The sequence below is a fragment of the Heteronotia binoei genome, chromosome 1 (genome assembly GCF_032191835.1).
Source record: "Heteronotia binoei isolate CCM8104 ecotype False Entrance Well chromosome 1, APGP_CSIRO_Hbin_v1, whole genome shotgun sequence".
Taxonomy (NCBI): Eukaryota; Metazoa; Chordata; class Lepidosauria; order Squamata; family Gekkonidae; genus Heteronotia; species Heteronotia binoei.
Window position 1 is genome coordinate 181,719,112 of NC_083223.1, and position 14,676 is coordinate 181,733,787.

General features: G+C 46.7%; 1 protein-coding gene across 1 annotated transcript in view; it reads left to right on the forward strand.

Moving 5' to 3' along the window:
- GLP1R (glucagon like peptide 1 receptor) overlaps positions 1–14,676 on the forward strand; it is a 194,378-nt gene that overhangs the window by 137,964 nt on the left and 41,738 nt on the right. Inside the window, exon 10 of the mRNA XM_060243726.1 lies at positions 12,139–12,199. Within this exon, the coding sequence (XP_060099709.1) occupies positions 12,139–12,199 (61 nt within the window). The remainder of the gene's footprint in view (positions 1–12,138; positions 12,200–14,676) is intronic.

A 14,676-nucleotide genomic window follows, 5' to 3' on the forward strand; every position in this document is an offset into this window, starting at 1 on the left:
AATTTTTGGCCAAATACCAGAGCATCACTTCAGCATCCCAGACATGATGATACAACTACTGAGTCATGTGTGCAGTAATGTAGACATATCACTGTATGTTGGCTGGACATCCTTGCTGCTCCCAGAAAGTACTCTTCTGTCCCTTCTGGTTCCCAGGATGGACTTGGGAACTCTAATTTGGAAAAAGTAGAAAATGTTCTCTGTACACTGTCTCTACCCCATATATATTTTATATATAATTTCTCTTTTATCTTGACAAATCCAAGCTCCCTTATTGGTTGGAACTGGGTGGAACTTTGGGGCATCAACTTTTGGCCTGTCAAAACATCTTGTGTCACATCGGCTGACTCTGCTCTCCCCCACCCACTGCTGGCCCCAGGACTGAAGAGGATTGGCCCTCTGAGGAAACTGCTAGGCAGTGGCTGCTGCTAGGCAACTAATCTTGCTTTTCTCAGTAAAGAGCAACCAAGCTTGGTTCTCTCAGTAGAAGCCAGTGGGGGAGGCCCTTTTAGGTCCTATTTAGGGCTTTGAAGGAGAACTCATTGGTTGACTCTGCTCCTCTCTCCCACCGGAGTGGCTGTTGCTAGCCAGCTAAGCTGATTCTGTCAATAAAAGGTGACCAGCCTTGGTACTGGCAGTTGCTGCCTCTCCCTACTTTCCCATTTGCTAAGCTGCCTGTTGCACTACTTTACAGAGGAGAGAAAGAAAGCCTTCCCTTGACTGGCTGAGGGATGGAGGAAGAAGGAAACATCCATAGAGAAAGCCTTCCCATGATTGGCTGAGGGAGGGGTGAGGAGAGAAGGCTTTCTCTCAATTGGCTGAGAACTCCTCCCGATCCTCCTATAGGAAGGAAACACCCAGTGATGGGTGAAAATGGTGTCATGTTGCAGTGTGCCAGATACAGTGAGACAGACAGGGAGGGAAAGTGAGGAACAGACAGATTGAAGTTGACGTTATCAGAGAAAGAGTGTTGCTCTGGAAGGTATCACTAAAGTCCTCTGAGGCAGAACTCATTGGGGCCAGTCCTGACTATGGCTGCCAGTTCCAGGTTGGTGGGAAATCCCTGGAGATTCTTTGGAGTTTGAGGAAGGCATAGGAGTTCAGAGCAGGGTCTGCCAAGATCCATGTTCTTGCTGTGGAAACTGACTGGGTGATTTCAGACCAGTCACACACTTCCAGCCTCACGTACTTTGCAGGGTTGTGGTGCAGATCAAAGGAGAGTGACATTTGTGTAAGCTTCTTTGTCCCCCCCCCCCCCGTGCTGAAAGACTGTCCTTTTCCTATGTAGAGGCTGCAGAGAGGGAGAAGGCGATGGAAAACTGAAGTCAGAGGGGGAGATAAAGGGAAGGAGATAGGATTGCCAACTCCAGGTTAGGAAATTCCTGAAGATTTAAGGGGTGGGACCTAGAGAGGGTGGGGTTTGAGGAGCGGTGGGACCTCAGGCAGGTACAGTGCCATTTCCTCCTGAGGAGCCAGTGTTGCTAGTCTCCATGTGAGGGCTGGAGATCACTCAGAATTACAGCTGCTCTCGACTTCCGGAGTTGAATCATGAAGAATTGAGCCGCTTCTCAAAAGGGGAGCGGACCTGAGCCTTTGTTCTGGGTAGAGAAGGCGATTCCTGTCACGAGCTGGGGCTGAGTCAGGCAAAGTCCAGGGGCAGTCCAAGGTCAGCAACTCGTGAGCAAGGAGGGTCCAAGGCGCCAAAACAGAATCGTAATCCAGGTATCACAGGTCAGAGGTTCAGAAGCCGAAGTCAGGGGGTCCAGAGGTCCAAGCCAAAGTCAGGAATCCAAAAGCCAAAGTCAAGAGCCGGAGTGGATGCTAGGATGTCAGGTATGTGACTAGTTACTTCCACAAAGCCTCCTCCCAAAGCCCACAGCTATATAGCCCTCTGCTGCCTGTTGCTCATTTGGGCTAATTGCTGTCTCAGAGCAGCAGCCAGGATCCTGCCGAAACTTAAGCATCCTCACACTTAGAAGGGCCAGAATCCTTTCACCACTCAGGGCTCAGGGAGCGTCTTGTTTGTGAGCGTGCCGCCCTCCTCCGATCCCTGAGGTCCTGACGAAGGCGGTCACGCACACGAGCCACCCGAGAGGGCGAGGCAGGGGGGCTTGGATCTTCTTCAGCAGGAGGCAGGGGCACTGGTGCAGGTGGCAGGGGCACAGTTCCTTCTGCAGGCTCTGCAGGCTCGGTTTCTTCTGCAGGGTCCCCAGCACCCATGACACTATCCCCCCCCAGGGCCCCCCTCCGTCGAGGGGCCTGGGAGGTCGGGGTGGTCGCTGTGGAATCGTTGCACCAAGTCCGGGGCATGAAGATTGTTCACAGGTTCCCAGGACCGGTCTTCTGGGCCGTATCCCTCCCAGTCCACAAGGTACTGGAGGCCTCCACGATGGTACCGGGAGTCCAGAATCTGGCGCACCTCATATTCTTCCTCGTCATCCACCAACACCGGTGGTGGCGGCGGTGGGGAAGGAGGCCGAGCTGGGTCAGGGGGTGCAGCTGGAACAAGGAGGGAGCGATGGAACACAGGGTGAATGCAGAGGTGGGGTGGCAACTGGAGCCTGAAGGCGATGGGGTTTATTTGTTCTACGACGGGGTAGGGTCCAATGAACCGTGCATCCAGCTTGTGAGACCGACCAGGCCGGCGCAGGTAGCGAGTTGAGAGCCACACCTGATCCCCCGGCTGCACTGGAGGGCCTTCTTGCCTCTTTCGGTCCGCAGCCCGTTTATATGCCTCCTTGGCCTGCTGTAGCTGCTCTCGGAGCAAGTCTTGGCTGGCGCGGAGTTCTTGCAGGTAGGCATCGACGGCGGGGACATTCGTGGGTGGTAGGATTGCCGGGAAGAACCGAGGGTGGTACCCGTAGGTTGCAGCAAACGGGGTCATTTGGGTGGATGAATGGACCGCATTGTTGTATGCAAACTCCGCTAGGGGCAATAGAGTGGTCCAGTCATCCTGCTGGTAACAGGTGTAACAGCGGAGATATTGCTCTAGCGTGGCATTGGTGCGCTCTGTCTGGCCAAATAGGTCGACGACCACCCAGATACAAGTCTGACCCTTGGAGCGCGGAAGTTCCGTGATGAAGTCCATCGAGATGGTCTCCCAGGGTCCTGAAGATGTGGGCAAGGGCTGTAGCAACCCTGAGGGTTTGGCTGGGATGTCTTTGGCCCGTTGGCAGACGTCACAGGAGCTGACATAACGGGCAACATCAGCGCGAACTCGTGGCCACCAGAATTCCCTTGTCAGCAAGTGGGTGGTCTTATGCTGTCCAAAGTGCCCGGCGGGTAACGAGTCGTGGGTCAGGCGTAGCACTTCTGCTCGCAAGGGCCCGGGCGGCACATAGAGGCGTTCGCGGTGTAGCAAGAGGCCGCCTCGAGTCGTGAACTCGCCTGTTGGGTCATCTTGGAGAGCCTGGAGGTGTTGCTGGACCCAGGGATCATTGGCCTGGCTAGCCCGAATGTCCTCCACGAGTGCTGGTGAAGTGGAGGTGGCTGCAAATACTGAGGGTGGCAGGATTGGAGCAGCGGGCACGGTCTCAGTTGAGGCAGGGGCGTATTCCGGTTTCCGGGAGAGCGCGTCTGCTTTCCGGTTCTGGGTATGGGGGATGTAGGAGATCCGGAAGTCGAAGCGAGAGAAGAATAGGGACCACCGGATCTGGCGCTGGTTGAGACGGCGGGTGGTCTGGAGGTGTTCCAAGTTCCGGTGATCGGTGAGCACTTGAACAGGGTGGCGAGCCCCTTCGAGGTAATGTCGCCAAACCTCAAACGCCGCCTTGATCGCGAGCAACTCCCTCTCCCAGATGGTATAGTTCCTCTCTGCAGCAGTGAGCTGGCGCGAGTAATAGGCGCTGGGCTGGAGTGGCTGGGACGGCTCCTCGCGCTGGGACAGCACTGCTCCCAGGGCCACGTTGGAGGCATCAGCTTCCACCATAAAGGGAAGCTGGGAGTCAGGGTATCTCAGGAGTGGCCCGGTGGCAAAGCGAGTCTTCAGGGTGGAGAAGGCGTTATCGGCCTCTGGGGACCAGCGGAAGGGTTTTTTGGGGCGGAGTAGTTGAGTCAGGGGTGTGGTCAGGGATGCGTAGGCCGGGATGAATTGCCGATAGTAGTTGGCAAAACCAAGGAACCGCTGCAGGTCTTTGCGATTCTGAGGAGCCTGCCAGGTCAGGACCGCTTCTACTTTTTTCGGGTCCATGAGGATCCCCTGCGGTGACACAATGTGCCCAAGGAACTCGACGGAGCGCAGGTCGAAGTCGCACTTCTCCAGCTTGGCGTAGAGGCCATGGGCTCGTAGGCGCTGCAGGACCTGTCGGACGTGCTCGGCGTGCTGGGCAGGATTGCGGGAGTAAATTAGGATGTCATCCAGGTATATGATCGCGAAGCGGTCGAGCAGGTCCCGGAATATGTCGTTCATGAACCTCTGGAAGACAGCGGGGGCATTGGTCAATCCGAAGGGCATCACCAGGTGCTCGTACTGCCCGTATCGGGTCCCAAACGCGGTCTTCCACTCGTCTCCGGGCCGTATGCGCACCAAATTGTACGCTCCACGGAGGTCCAGCTTGGTGTAAATCTGGGCCCCCTTTAAGCGATCCAAGAGTTCAGGGATCAGTGGTAGAGGGTACCGGTCGCGGATGGTGATCTTGTTCAGGGCCCGGTAGTCATTGCACAGCCGCAGCTCCCCACTTTTCTTCTTCACGAAGAGGACTGGAGCAGACAGGGGAGAGGTTGAGGGTCGGATGAATCCGCGTTTCAGGTTCTTGTCCAGGTAGTCTTGCAGAGCTGCCAACTCAGGCTCCGACATCGGGTACAGACGCCCCACCGGGAGTGGTGCCCCAGGTACTAGGTCAATGGCACAGTCATAGGGCCGGTGAGGGGGAAGCTGATCCGCTCCTGTCTCTTCGAAGACATCGGCGAAGTCCGCATACTTCTGAGGGAGCTGAGGACCACCACTCGGGATGCCGGCTGCTAGAGTGGTGGGAGGAGTCAGATGGGGGCATGGATCTCGGAAACGTAGTTCCTGCTGGGCCCAGTCCATGATGGGGTTGTGCAGCTTCAGCCAGGAAAGGCCCAGAATCAGCGGGAAGCGAGGCATGCGGGCGACATTAAACTGCAGCTGTTCTTGGTGCTGCTGGACGTGGAAGGTGATGGGGCAGGTCTCCTGGGTGACGGGGCCAGAACGGAGGAGGCGCCCGTCGATAGCCTCCACCAGCGTTGGAGTCTCTTTTGTCTGCACTGGTATCTGGTGCTGCTTTACAAAGGCAGCATCTACAAAACAGTGGGCCGCTCCCGAGTCCAGCATGGCATATACAAACAGCCAGCGTTCATCAGGCAGACGGAGTTTGACTGGTAGCAGGAATGGGCCTGGGGTATCAGTCTGCTGTTCGGAGGACCCAGCTAGTCGCCCCAGGCTGGAGGGCCCACTTACGCCTGGGGCTGCTCTTTTGGCGGCGGTGGCAACGAGGGTCCGGGTATCCGACGCTTAGCAGGGCAGCCAGAGGCATAGTGGCCTGCCGTACCGCAGTAAAGGCACAGATTCTGCGTGCGGCATCTGGCCTTTTCTTCTGGAGTCAGGCGGGGTCGAGCAGCTCCAAGCTGCATAGGCTCCTCCTCGGCTCTGGTACTAACTGGGGATGGGCGAGGAGCCAAGTGGCACGGCGCAGGGAGCTGGCGCCCTCTGGTCTTGGCTTGGCGGCGACTTTCCAGGCGGCCATCAATGCGGAGGCAGAGGGTGATAAGTCCTTGGAGCGTGGGTGGCGACTCCACCCTGGCCAGTTCATCCAGGACTTCCTCTGCCAGCCCCTCGGTAAACTGGTCCATCTGGGCAGCCTCATTCCACGCCAAGTCTTGGGCCAGGAGCTTGAATTCGGTGGCATACTGAGCCACTGAGGATTTGCCTTGTTTCAGCGCCCTGATCTTCCGGTTGGCTGTGGCTGCTTGGACTGGGTTTGAGAAGGCAGCAGACAGGTGGGCCTCAAACCCCTGGTAATCAGTCAGCAGGGGAGAGGACGCAACCAGCAAGGGTGTGGCCCATTTGGCCGCCTGCCCCTTTAACAGGCTGATGATGAAACACACCTTTGTTTTGTCGTTGGGGAAGTCCCGAGCTCTTAGTTCGAAGTACAGCCGGCACTGCGCTAGGAAAGCAGGAAATTCTTCCACGGCACCCCCAAATCTGTCAGGTGGGGGAACTGGGCACTTGGCTGGAGCACTGGCCACAGGTTGTTGCTGCAAGTGTACTACTGCCTGTGTCAGCTGCTGTACCTGGGCTTGGAGCGCAGCCAGTAGTCCTGTGGTTCCACTTGCTTCAGCATCCATCCTGTGGAATGGGTGTTGGTTGTGGGTGGAAGCAATCTGTCACGAGCTGGGGCTGAGTCAGGCAAAGTCCAGGGGCAGTCCAAGGTCAGCAACTCGTGAGCAAGGAGGGTCCAAGGCGCCAAAACAGAATCGTAATCCAGGTATCACAGGTCAGAGGTTCAGAAGCCGAAGTCAGGGGGTCCAGAGGTCCAAGCCAAAGTCAGGAATCCAAAAGCCAAAGTCAAGAGCCGGAGTGGATGCTAGGATGTCGGGTATGTGACTAGTTGCTTCCACAAAGCCTTCTCCCAAAGCCCACAGCTATATAGCCCTCTGCTGCCTGTTGCTCATTTGGGCTAATTGCTGTCTCAGAGCAGCAGCCAGGATCCTGCCGAAACTTAAGCATCCTCACACTTAGAAGGGCCAGAATCCTTTCACCACTCAGGGCTCAGGGAGCGTCTTGCTTGTGAGCGTGCCGCCCTCCTCCGATCCCTGAGGTCCTGACGAAGGCGGTCACGCACACGAGCCACCCGAGAGGGCGAGGCAGGGGGGCTTGGATCTTCTTCAGCAGGAGGCAGGGGCACTGGTGCAGGTGGCAGGGGCACAGTTCCTTCTGCAGGCTCTGCAGGCTCGGTTTCTTCTGCAGGGTCCCCAGCACCCATGACAATTCCAACGCCTGCTGCCCACTTTTCTCAGTGAGGGAAAAGGCCAAGACATGCATGGGATATTCTGAGGGGATTTACTTTGGCTTAAGAGAAGTCCCAGCGGGGGTTCCCTTTAGGCTTTGAAAAGTCCCCATCGAGGAATTGTATTCCAGCGTCTACAGAGGGTCTCCGTGGTCATTAAATTGACTTAAATTCATCAAGATTCAAGCTTTCTTTGGACTATCTAAATCTCTAAATATTAATATTGGAAGAGGAAGGTGTTGAGAAGGTTAAATTTGGCTGCAAGGTAAGAAGATCTTTATCTTTCATTCCGGGACTAAAACCAACTTTATTTGAGATAAAGATTGGAATTTGGACTTAGCTACAATATTCTAAAGTTATAAACAAGAGAAGGGGGCAATTTTGAGACTCTTGGGAGACTTAGAAGCAAAGTTAAAAGCAAAAAACCAACATGTTTGGAATACTTGCAGTTTCTGTAAAAAACCTCCATCCTTCAGACTGGGAAAAAAGAAGGGAAATCACAATATTGGGAAATCACAATACTGCAGAATCAATTGAGACATTTGTTAAATAAAAAGGTAGAATGGAACCTTAGGAGATTACAGCAGAAATCCTTTGAAGGAGCAAATAAACCTGGAAAATACCTGGCTTGGCAAATGAAAAAAAAAAGGGAAAGTAAATTTGTTACTAAAATTGTATCGGCAGGTAAAGAAATAGTTGACCATGCAGGAATTAAAAGGGAATTTTCTAAATACCATGCTAAGCTATTTCAAGGTCAAAAGGTGGATAAAAATAAAATAGATGCATATTTACAGAAAATTCAGGTGAGCCCCTTAACAGAAAATATGGAAAAAGTCCTAAATGAACCCATTGAAAAAACTGAAGTTGAAGGAGCAATAAATTCAATGAAATTGGGAAAGGCACCAGGTCCAGACGGTTTCACAGCAAAATTTTATAAAGTCCTCGCAGAAATGTTAGTACCAAAATTCCAAAAATTGATAAATATTATAAGGATTGATGGGAAAATACCAAACACATGGAAGGAAGCAATAATTTCGTTGATACCAAAAGAAGATAGAGATACCACAAATGTTAAAAACTATAGACCAACTTCATTACTTAACAACGCTTATAAAATATATGCTAGGATACTTGCAGAACGACTCAAACAGCATTTGAATAATTTTGTTAAAGAGGAACAAGCAGGATTTCTCCGCAGGAGACAAATTAGGGATAATATCAGAACTGTCATAGACATTGTTGAATATTATGAGAAGCATCCTGAAAAAGAAGTGGCATTATTCTTTGCAGATGCAGAGAAGGCCTTGGACAATTCCAGTTGAGAAGGACAATAAACAATTCAGTAAATGGCAACGAAAAGTTTCAGAATTTGTATGGGCCGGCAAGAAACCAAGAATTAAAATGAAAATTTTAACTGATGCAAAAGAAAGAAGAGGTTTCCAACTGCTGGATTTAAAATTGTATCATGATGCAGTATGTTTGGTATGGATTAAAGATTGGATGACGTTATTAAACAAGAAGCTGCTGGCGCTAGAAGGTCATGGAAATATTTTTGGTTGGCATGCATATATGTTTTATGGGGAAAATAAGATGGATGGCTTTTTCTTGCATCATTATATTCGAAAAAACTTGCTAAGTACTTGGGTAAAATATAAAAAATATGGTGATGAGAGAAAGCCGCTATGGATTGTGCCAACAGAAGTATTAAAATTATCTTCAGAAATTGATGCAGGGATGTGATTAACGTACAATCAACTATTAAAAATACATGGAGGAAAGGTGGAACTAAAATCATCTGAAGAATTACAATATAAATATAATTGGTTTCAACTACAACAAATTAAGAGCTTGGTGGAACAGGACATTAAAAATGAAGGTATAAGACAAGAGCAAACAGAATTGGAAAAAATGCTGTGGGTGATAATGAAAAGTTGATTTCAAGGATTTATAAATTATTATTGAAGTGGTCAACAGAAGAGGAAATAGTTAAATCTCAAATGATAAAATGGGCAATTAATTTTAACAAAGAAATTCAAATGGAATCCTGGGAGTATCTATGGAAGAACTCTATGAAGATTTCGACATGTTATAACATTAAAGAAAACTTTTAAAATGCTGTATAGATGGTACATGACACCTAAGAAACTGGCAAAAATGAATAATCAGGTGTCAGACAGATGTTGGAAATGTGAAAAAACATGAAGGATCTTTCTACAATATGTGGTGGACTTGTGAAAAAGCAACACAATTTTGGCAAATGATTCAGAAAGAAATGTCAAGAATTTTAGGTTATGACATTAAGAGGTCTCTAGAATCTTTTTTGTTGGGATTACAAATGGAAAGTTTTCCAAAACAAAATAGAACGATGGTATGGTATCTGCTTTCATTTGCAAGGACATTGTATGCACAGTTATGGAAGCAAGACAAAATACCAGAAAAATGGGACTGGATTTTAAAAGTTTTGTCATGGAGTGAAATGGATAAACTTACAAGAATCTTAAAATACTATGATTTGGAGAAGTTTAGGAAGGAATGGGAGAAATTTCAAAACTATGTTGAAAAACATTAGAAAGTAAGGGGACACTTAGTGATTTCTAATAAAAGCTGAAGGAGATGAAATAATGGACTAGAATTTATAATGGGGAATTTTTTTTAACTGAAAAATGAAGATGAACTTATAGCGTTAACCTTTCTTATTTTATGTTTTTATTTCTTCCGTATTGATATAAGGTTCTAAAATGGAGATTCTTGATTTGTTAAGTTGCCTTGTTTCTTTTTTTGTTTTTTAATTTTAAATCACCAGCAGGGGTCAAGAAAAAGGGATGGAGGAGGGGGGGGGAGTGATGTGTTGTTTTTATTTTGTATTTTAAAAATTTGTATAGATTTCTATAACAATGTATTGCTAATTAATAAAAAATTGTTTAAACTAGAATTACAACTGCTTTCCAGATGGCAAAGATCAGCTCCCCTTGAGGTGTGTGTGGGAGAGTGAATGCCTTCACTTGGGTGGGTGGGAAGATAGTGAGAGGGGGCACTCACCCAGAATCTCTTTCTAGAGCCCATTGTATTTTTCTTCACAACAGGCCTTATCCCTAGTAATTTTTATAAATCTCTCTGGTATCCCTCCCCCCTTAGTAGTCTCTTTTCTAAAATGAAAAGTCCCAGTCTCTTCAGCCTTTCCTCATAGGAAAGGTGTTCCAATCCCTTAATTATCCAACTCCACAAATCTCCAAGAATTTCTTATCCCAGAGATGGCAACCCTATTTGGATCCCATTTAATTTAAATATCAAATAATACAATTAAATACAGGGATCTTCCAGTGTAGCCAGGTGACATAAATGTCATAAATTCTAATGGTTATCACTGCACATCTGTTTGTGCTGTAGAAATATAGCCGTTTCTCTGTGAGCCTTGGTGGCTCATTTAACAAAATTTTATGGTCAGCTTTTTTTTTATTAAAACAGCTTTAATTACTTATGAAGTCAAGAAATAAAAGTCAAATAATTTAAAAATGTTTCCTTGGATTAAAGACACATCTGTGTTCCAAAGTGATCTATGGTGGGACATCTAATGCATTTTGTTACCATCACAGATGGACAGAGTTGCTCATTATGAATCATTGCACTTTTTAAGTAGGCATGAAGTCTCTCTGGGACATTACCAGAGAAGGTTAACCTGGAATGTCTTACAAGCCATCTTCTTTGCCCAATTTACTTTTCATCTAATTTTTAAAAAAATCTTCATTTTGTTGGAGCCCCTTAACTTCTCTTTTCTCCCTAGGTAAAATGTGGCATATCTTGCTTTGTTTTTATAACAGCTAACTTCTCAGGTGTCTGGAAAACACACCATAGCAGAATGTTAAAATGGTATTGTTTGGGCTTTCAGATTGCTTTCTGAAGTTTCCCAGTACCTAGAGACATAGCTATATTGAGTACTGCTCCTCGCTTCATCCCAACCCCACATTTTCCTATGCTGTGTACTGAAACAACAACAGAGCTTTTACTTACTGCATTTGTTACTGTGAAATTCCCTGCACAGGCAGACATTTTCAGCTGTAGTGCTTGCAGAGAGCTGTGATGAAGCTATAGAAATTCAGAACAGTAAAAGTTCTGATCAACTGGAGAACTGAACAGACTCCTAGGTGAAATTCACACTTGTCACTAAACCACCACTTATTTCAGACTTCCATTACTTTGGAGTAAATAGCTACGGTAGTTCTGCCTCCTTATGGTTCTCTTATGGGGTAATTAATCCATGGGTTTTCTTATGTAAAGGTGAGGACCTTGTACTTGTGTACACTCTGTAGTTGAGCTTCCAAAGTAATCTTAAATTAACCATTGTGCACTGACTGTGTGGGAACACAAGTTATTTGAAATACTGCTGTCTGTTATAATAGTATCTTAGGCAGCTGTTGTGAGGTGTAATATTGCCTTTCCATCAGAGATGCCCTTCCAAGCTCCCTAGTTTCAACAACTATAAAATTTAGCTCATCCAAGTAAGTTATTGCCTAGGTAGTTTTGCATTCTTTTTTATTTTATACAGCCTCTTTTAAATTCCTTAAATTGTCAGTATCATTTTAGCTCTCAATATAGTATTAAGGAGGGTGCTTCTCATAACTAGAGAACATTGATAACACATTGCTAAATCGGAAATTAGGTGTCTATTATTGCACAAGTTGGGTTTTTTCCTCCATGGAAAACTCTTTCTAATTTTGACTAATTTGTTTTACATGGCACCTGGTTTATCAGAAAAATTATTGGAATGTGACACTTAGACTGACATCTCTAATTAAACTACCAGCATGAATACATAAGCAGGGGTGGCCAACGGTAGCTCTCCAGATGTTTTTTGCCTACAACTCCCATCAGCCCCAGACTTTGGCCATGCTGACTGGGGCTGATGGAAGTTGTAGGCAAAAAACATCTGGAGAGCTACCGTTGGCCACCCCTGAATTATATAGGACTGGATTTAATACTTCAAGCTCCTTTTGAAAATTTAGTTCTAAAGGTAATTAAACAAGTTTGGAATGTTCTTCAAGCAAAATGGCTGGTGGTTTGTCCAATGTCCAATCTTCTGTTGACTAAAGAAGTTCTACACTGTGTGAATCTTGGATCATCTTTTCTTTTTTGGTCTCATTGTCTCTGCATATCTTGTTTCCTCTTTTCCTAGGTGTACCAATGCTGTTTGTTGTCCTCTGGGGAATTGTCAAGTACCTTTATGAAGATGAGGGGTTGGTTCTGTTCCGATTCTTAGCTTGTCTCTTGATAGTCATGTTATTTGTGGGAGGGTGCCCATTTTTCTTCGTCTTGATGGCTTTGGCAGTGGCTCTTACATTGGCATCCTGTGCATTAGCTTGTGTTGCATCCCAACCTTGAAGTAGGTTTGTGTCTCATATTTTAAAGCCTCACATTATACATTTCAGCATAAGTATGCACAAGCTTTTGCCGGGCAGCTTCTTTTTGCATGTTTACATGTATGTTTCTTTTAAAACAATATACCTTTTGAATCTCCTCCCTGACTCTGTTTAAGTGATATATTTGTATAAGTGATCACAATCAGATCAGATCATCACCGAATTTACTATGTATGTCAATCTTTACACACACTTTTATGACCTCTGATGCTGAGATTAAGCTGTGTGTTGGGACAAGTGTGTACCCTGTGCTGTGTGAATAAGAATATGGGCAAGATTGTGTCTGCATTCCAAATTTATAAACTGGAGAACAGATGATTGCACCAGCAGCCAATCCATGTACAAAGTGGAGGGGGGTGAATCTAGGCTGATTTCCCACTCACCTTACGCCGCTCTGACGTTCCTCTTTTCAGTACAGCATCCTTCCGATTTCCCACTATCTGCCTCGGGACTTCAGCTTGCTTCGGGGGTTTTGCACAGTAAACAGAAACCACTAAAACCCAGTTTCTTGTTGCTTCCTTCCCCTCACCAAGTCTGAATATTGTGGAAAGTTGCCTGGAGTGGCCCTGTTGAGGAGGTCACCACCTTGGAGATACAGGGGCTAGTCTGTCTGATAGTGTGAGAACCTGGATGCCAGGTGTCAGCAATGAAAAGAAGAATTGCAGATTTACACCCCACTTTTCTCTCTGAATCAGAGACTCAGAGCAGCTTACAATCTCCCATATCTTCTCCCCCCACAACAGACACCCTGTGAGGTGGGTGGGGCTGAGAGGGTTCTCACAGCAGCTGCCCTTTCAAGGACAACCTATGCCAGAGCTATGGCTGACCCAAGGCCATTCCAGCAGCTGCAAGTGGAGGAGTGGGGAATCAAACCCGGTTCTCCCAGATAAGAGTCCGCACACTTAACCACTACACCAAACTGGCTCTCTAGAGTGAAGTGGCCCTGTTGAGAAGAGCCTTTTATTTATTATTTTATTTCTATCCCATCCTCCCTCACAAGTAGTCTGTTATTTATTTGTTTTTAACAGTTGTGCCTGGAGAGTTGGTGGGGAAGAAGGTATTCATGTCCTACTGTTAGTTGTATTTTGGGCAGCGGAAGATGTAGTTAGAACCACACATGCGGAGACAGTTTGGGGATGGGAGGGAGATGTTAATTGTTGTCTGTAATAATGGTTTTTCTGTCAGTAATCATGGTAGTCTTATCAAGAAGTTATAAATACACCAAGTATCAGGCTGTTCCAAGCAAAAATGGATCTTACCCAGGATTTGATCCTGCATGAAAAGGCCAGCAGTCAGCGCATGTCACTGACTTTAGATGCCAGACGTTCGATGTCTCAATGGTTGTGAGTGCACTTCCCAATGCTTTTCATATTCTCTGTGCTGATTTTATTATTTTGTCTGTTGCAAAAATCTGGCCTATTTCATCTGCTGCAAGACTTCAATAGCAAATAATATAGTCATACCTTTTATTTATCTTACTGTATTGCATTGTCTTTTTTATTGCTGCTGCTTCTATTGTGCTACTACTTGATTGTAATTTATGCTTTTTAATCTTGTAGGCTTTTAAAAATTGTGCTTTTAATGTATATTGTACATCTCCTTCACTATGATGCAAGAATAATTATTTTCTCCTTATACTCAGCTATCCATGACTCATGAAAGTGCATACCCTACCACAAATTTTGTTAGTCTTTAAGGTGCTACTGGACTTTTACTCTTTTCTACTTATTTATCCAGTTATCCATTCTTTAAGAAGCCTGTTGATTAAAATACTTTTTAATTTGGCACAGGACTGCAGTATGGCAGCCTGATCCTAGTTTGGTGTAGTGGTTAAGTGTGCGGACTCTTATCTGGGAGAACCAGGTTTGATTCCCCACTCCTCCACTTGCAGTTGCTAGAATGGCCTTGGGTCAGCCATAGCTCTCACAAGAGTTGTCTTTGAAAGGGGAGCTACTGTGAGAGCTCTCTTTCTCACCTACCTTACAGGGTGTCTGTTGTGGTGGTAGAAGATAAAGGAGATTGTAAGCCGCTCTGAGACTCTGATTCAGAGAGAAGGGTGGGATATAAATCTATGGTCTTCTTCATGCACAATGACTGTTGTTTGTTGTGTCCTCACACAATGTACTGACTGTTCTAGACAAATAAATGCAACTGCTCCTTTCTTCTGTTTAGTATTGTGTGCCTATTTATCATCCATCATCCATCTTGACCCTCCATCTTGTGAAGTCATGGTCCATGAGTGTAGGTATGAAGTTGTGTCCCTCTGTCTTGAAGTATAAGCAGTGAAGTATGAG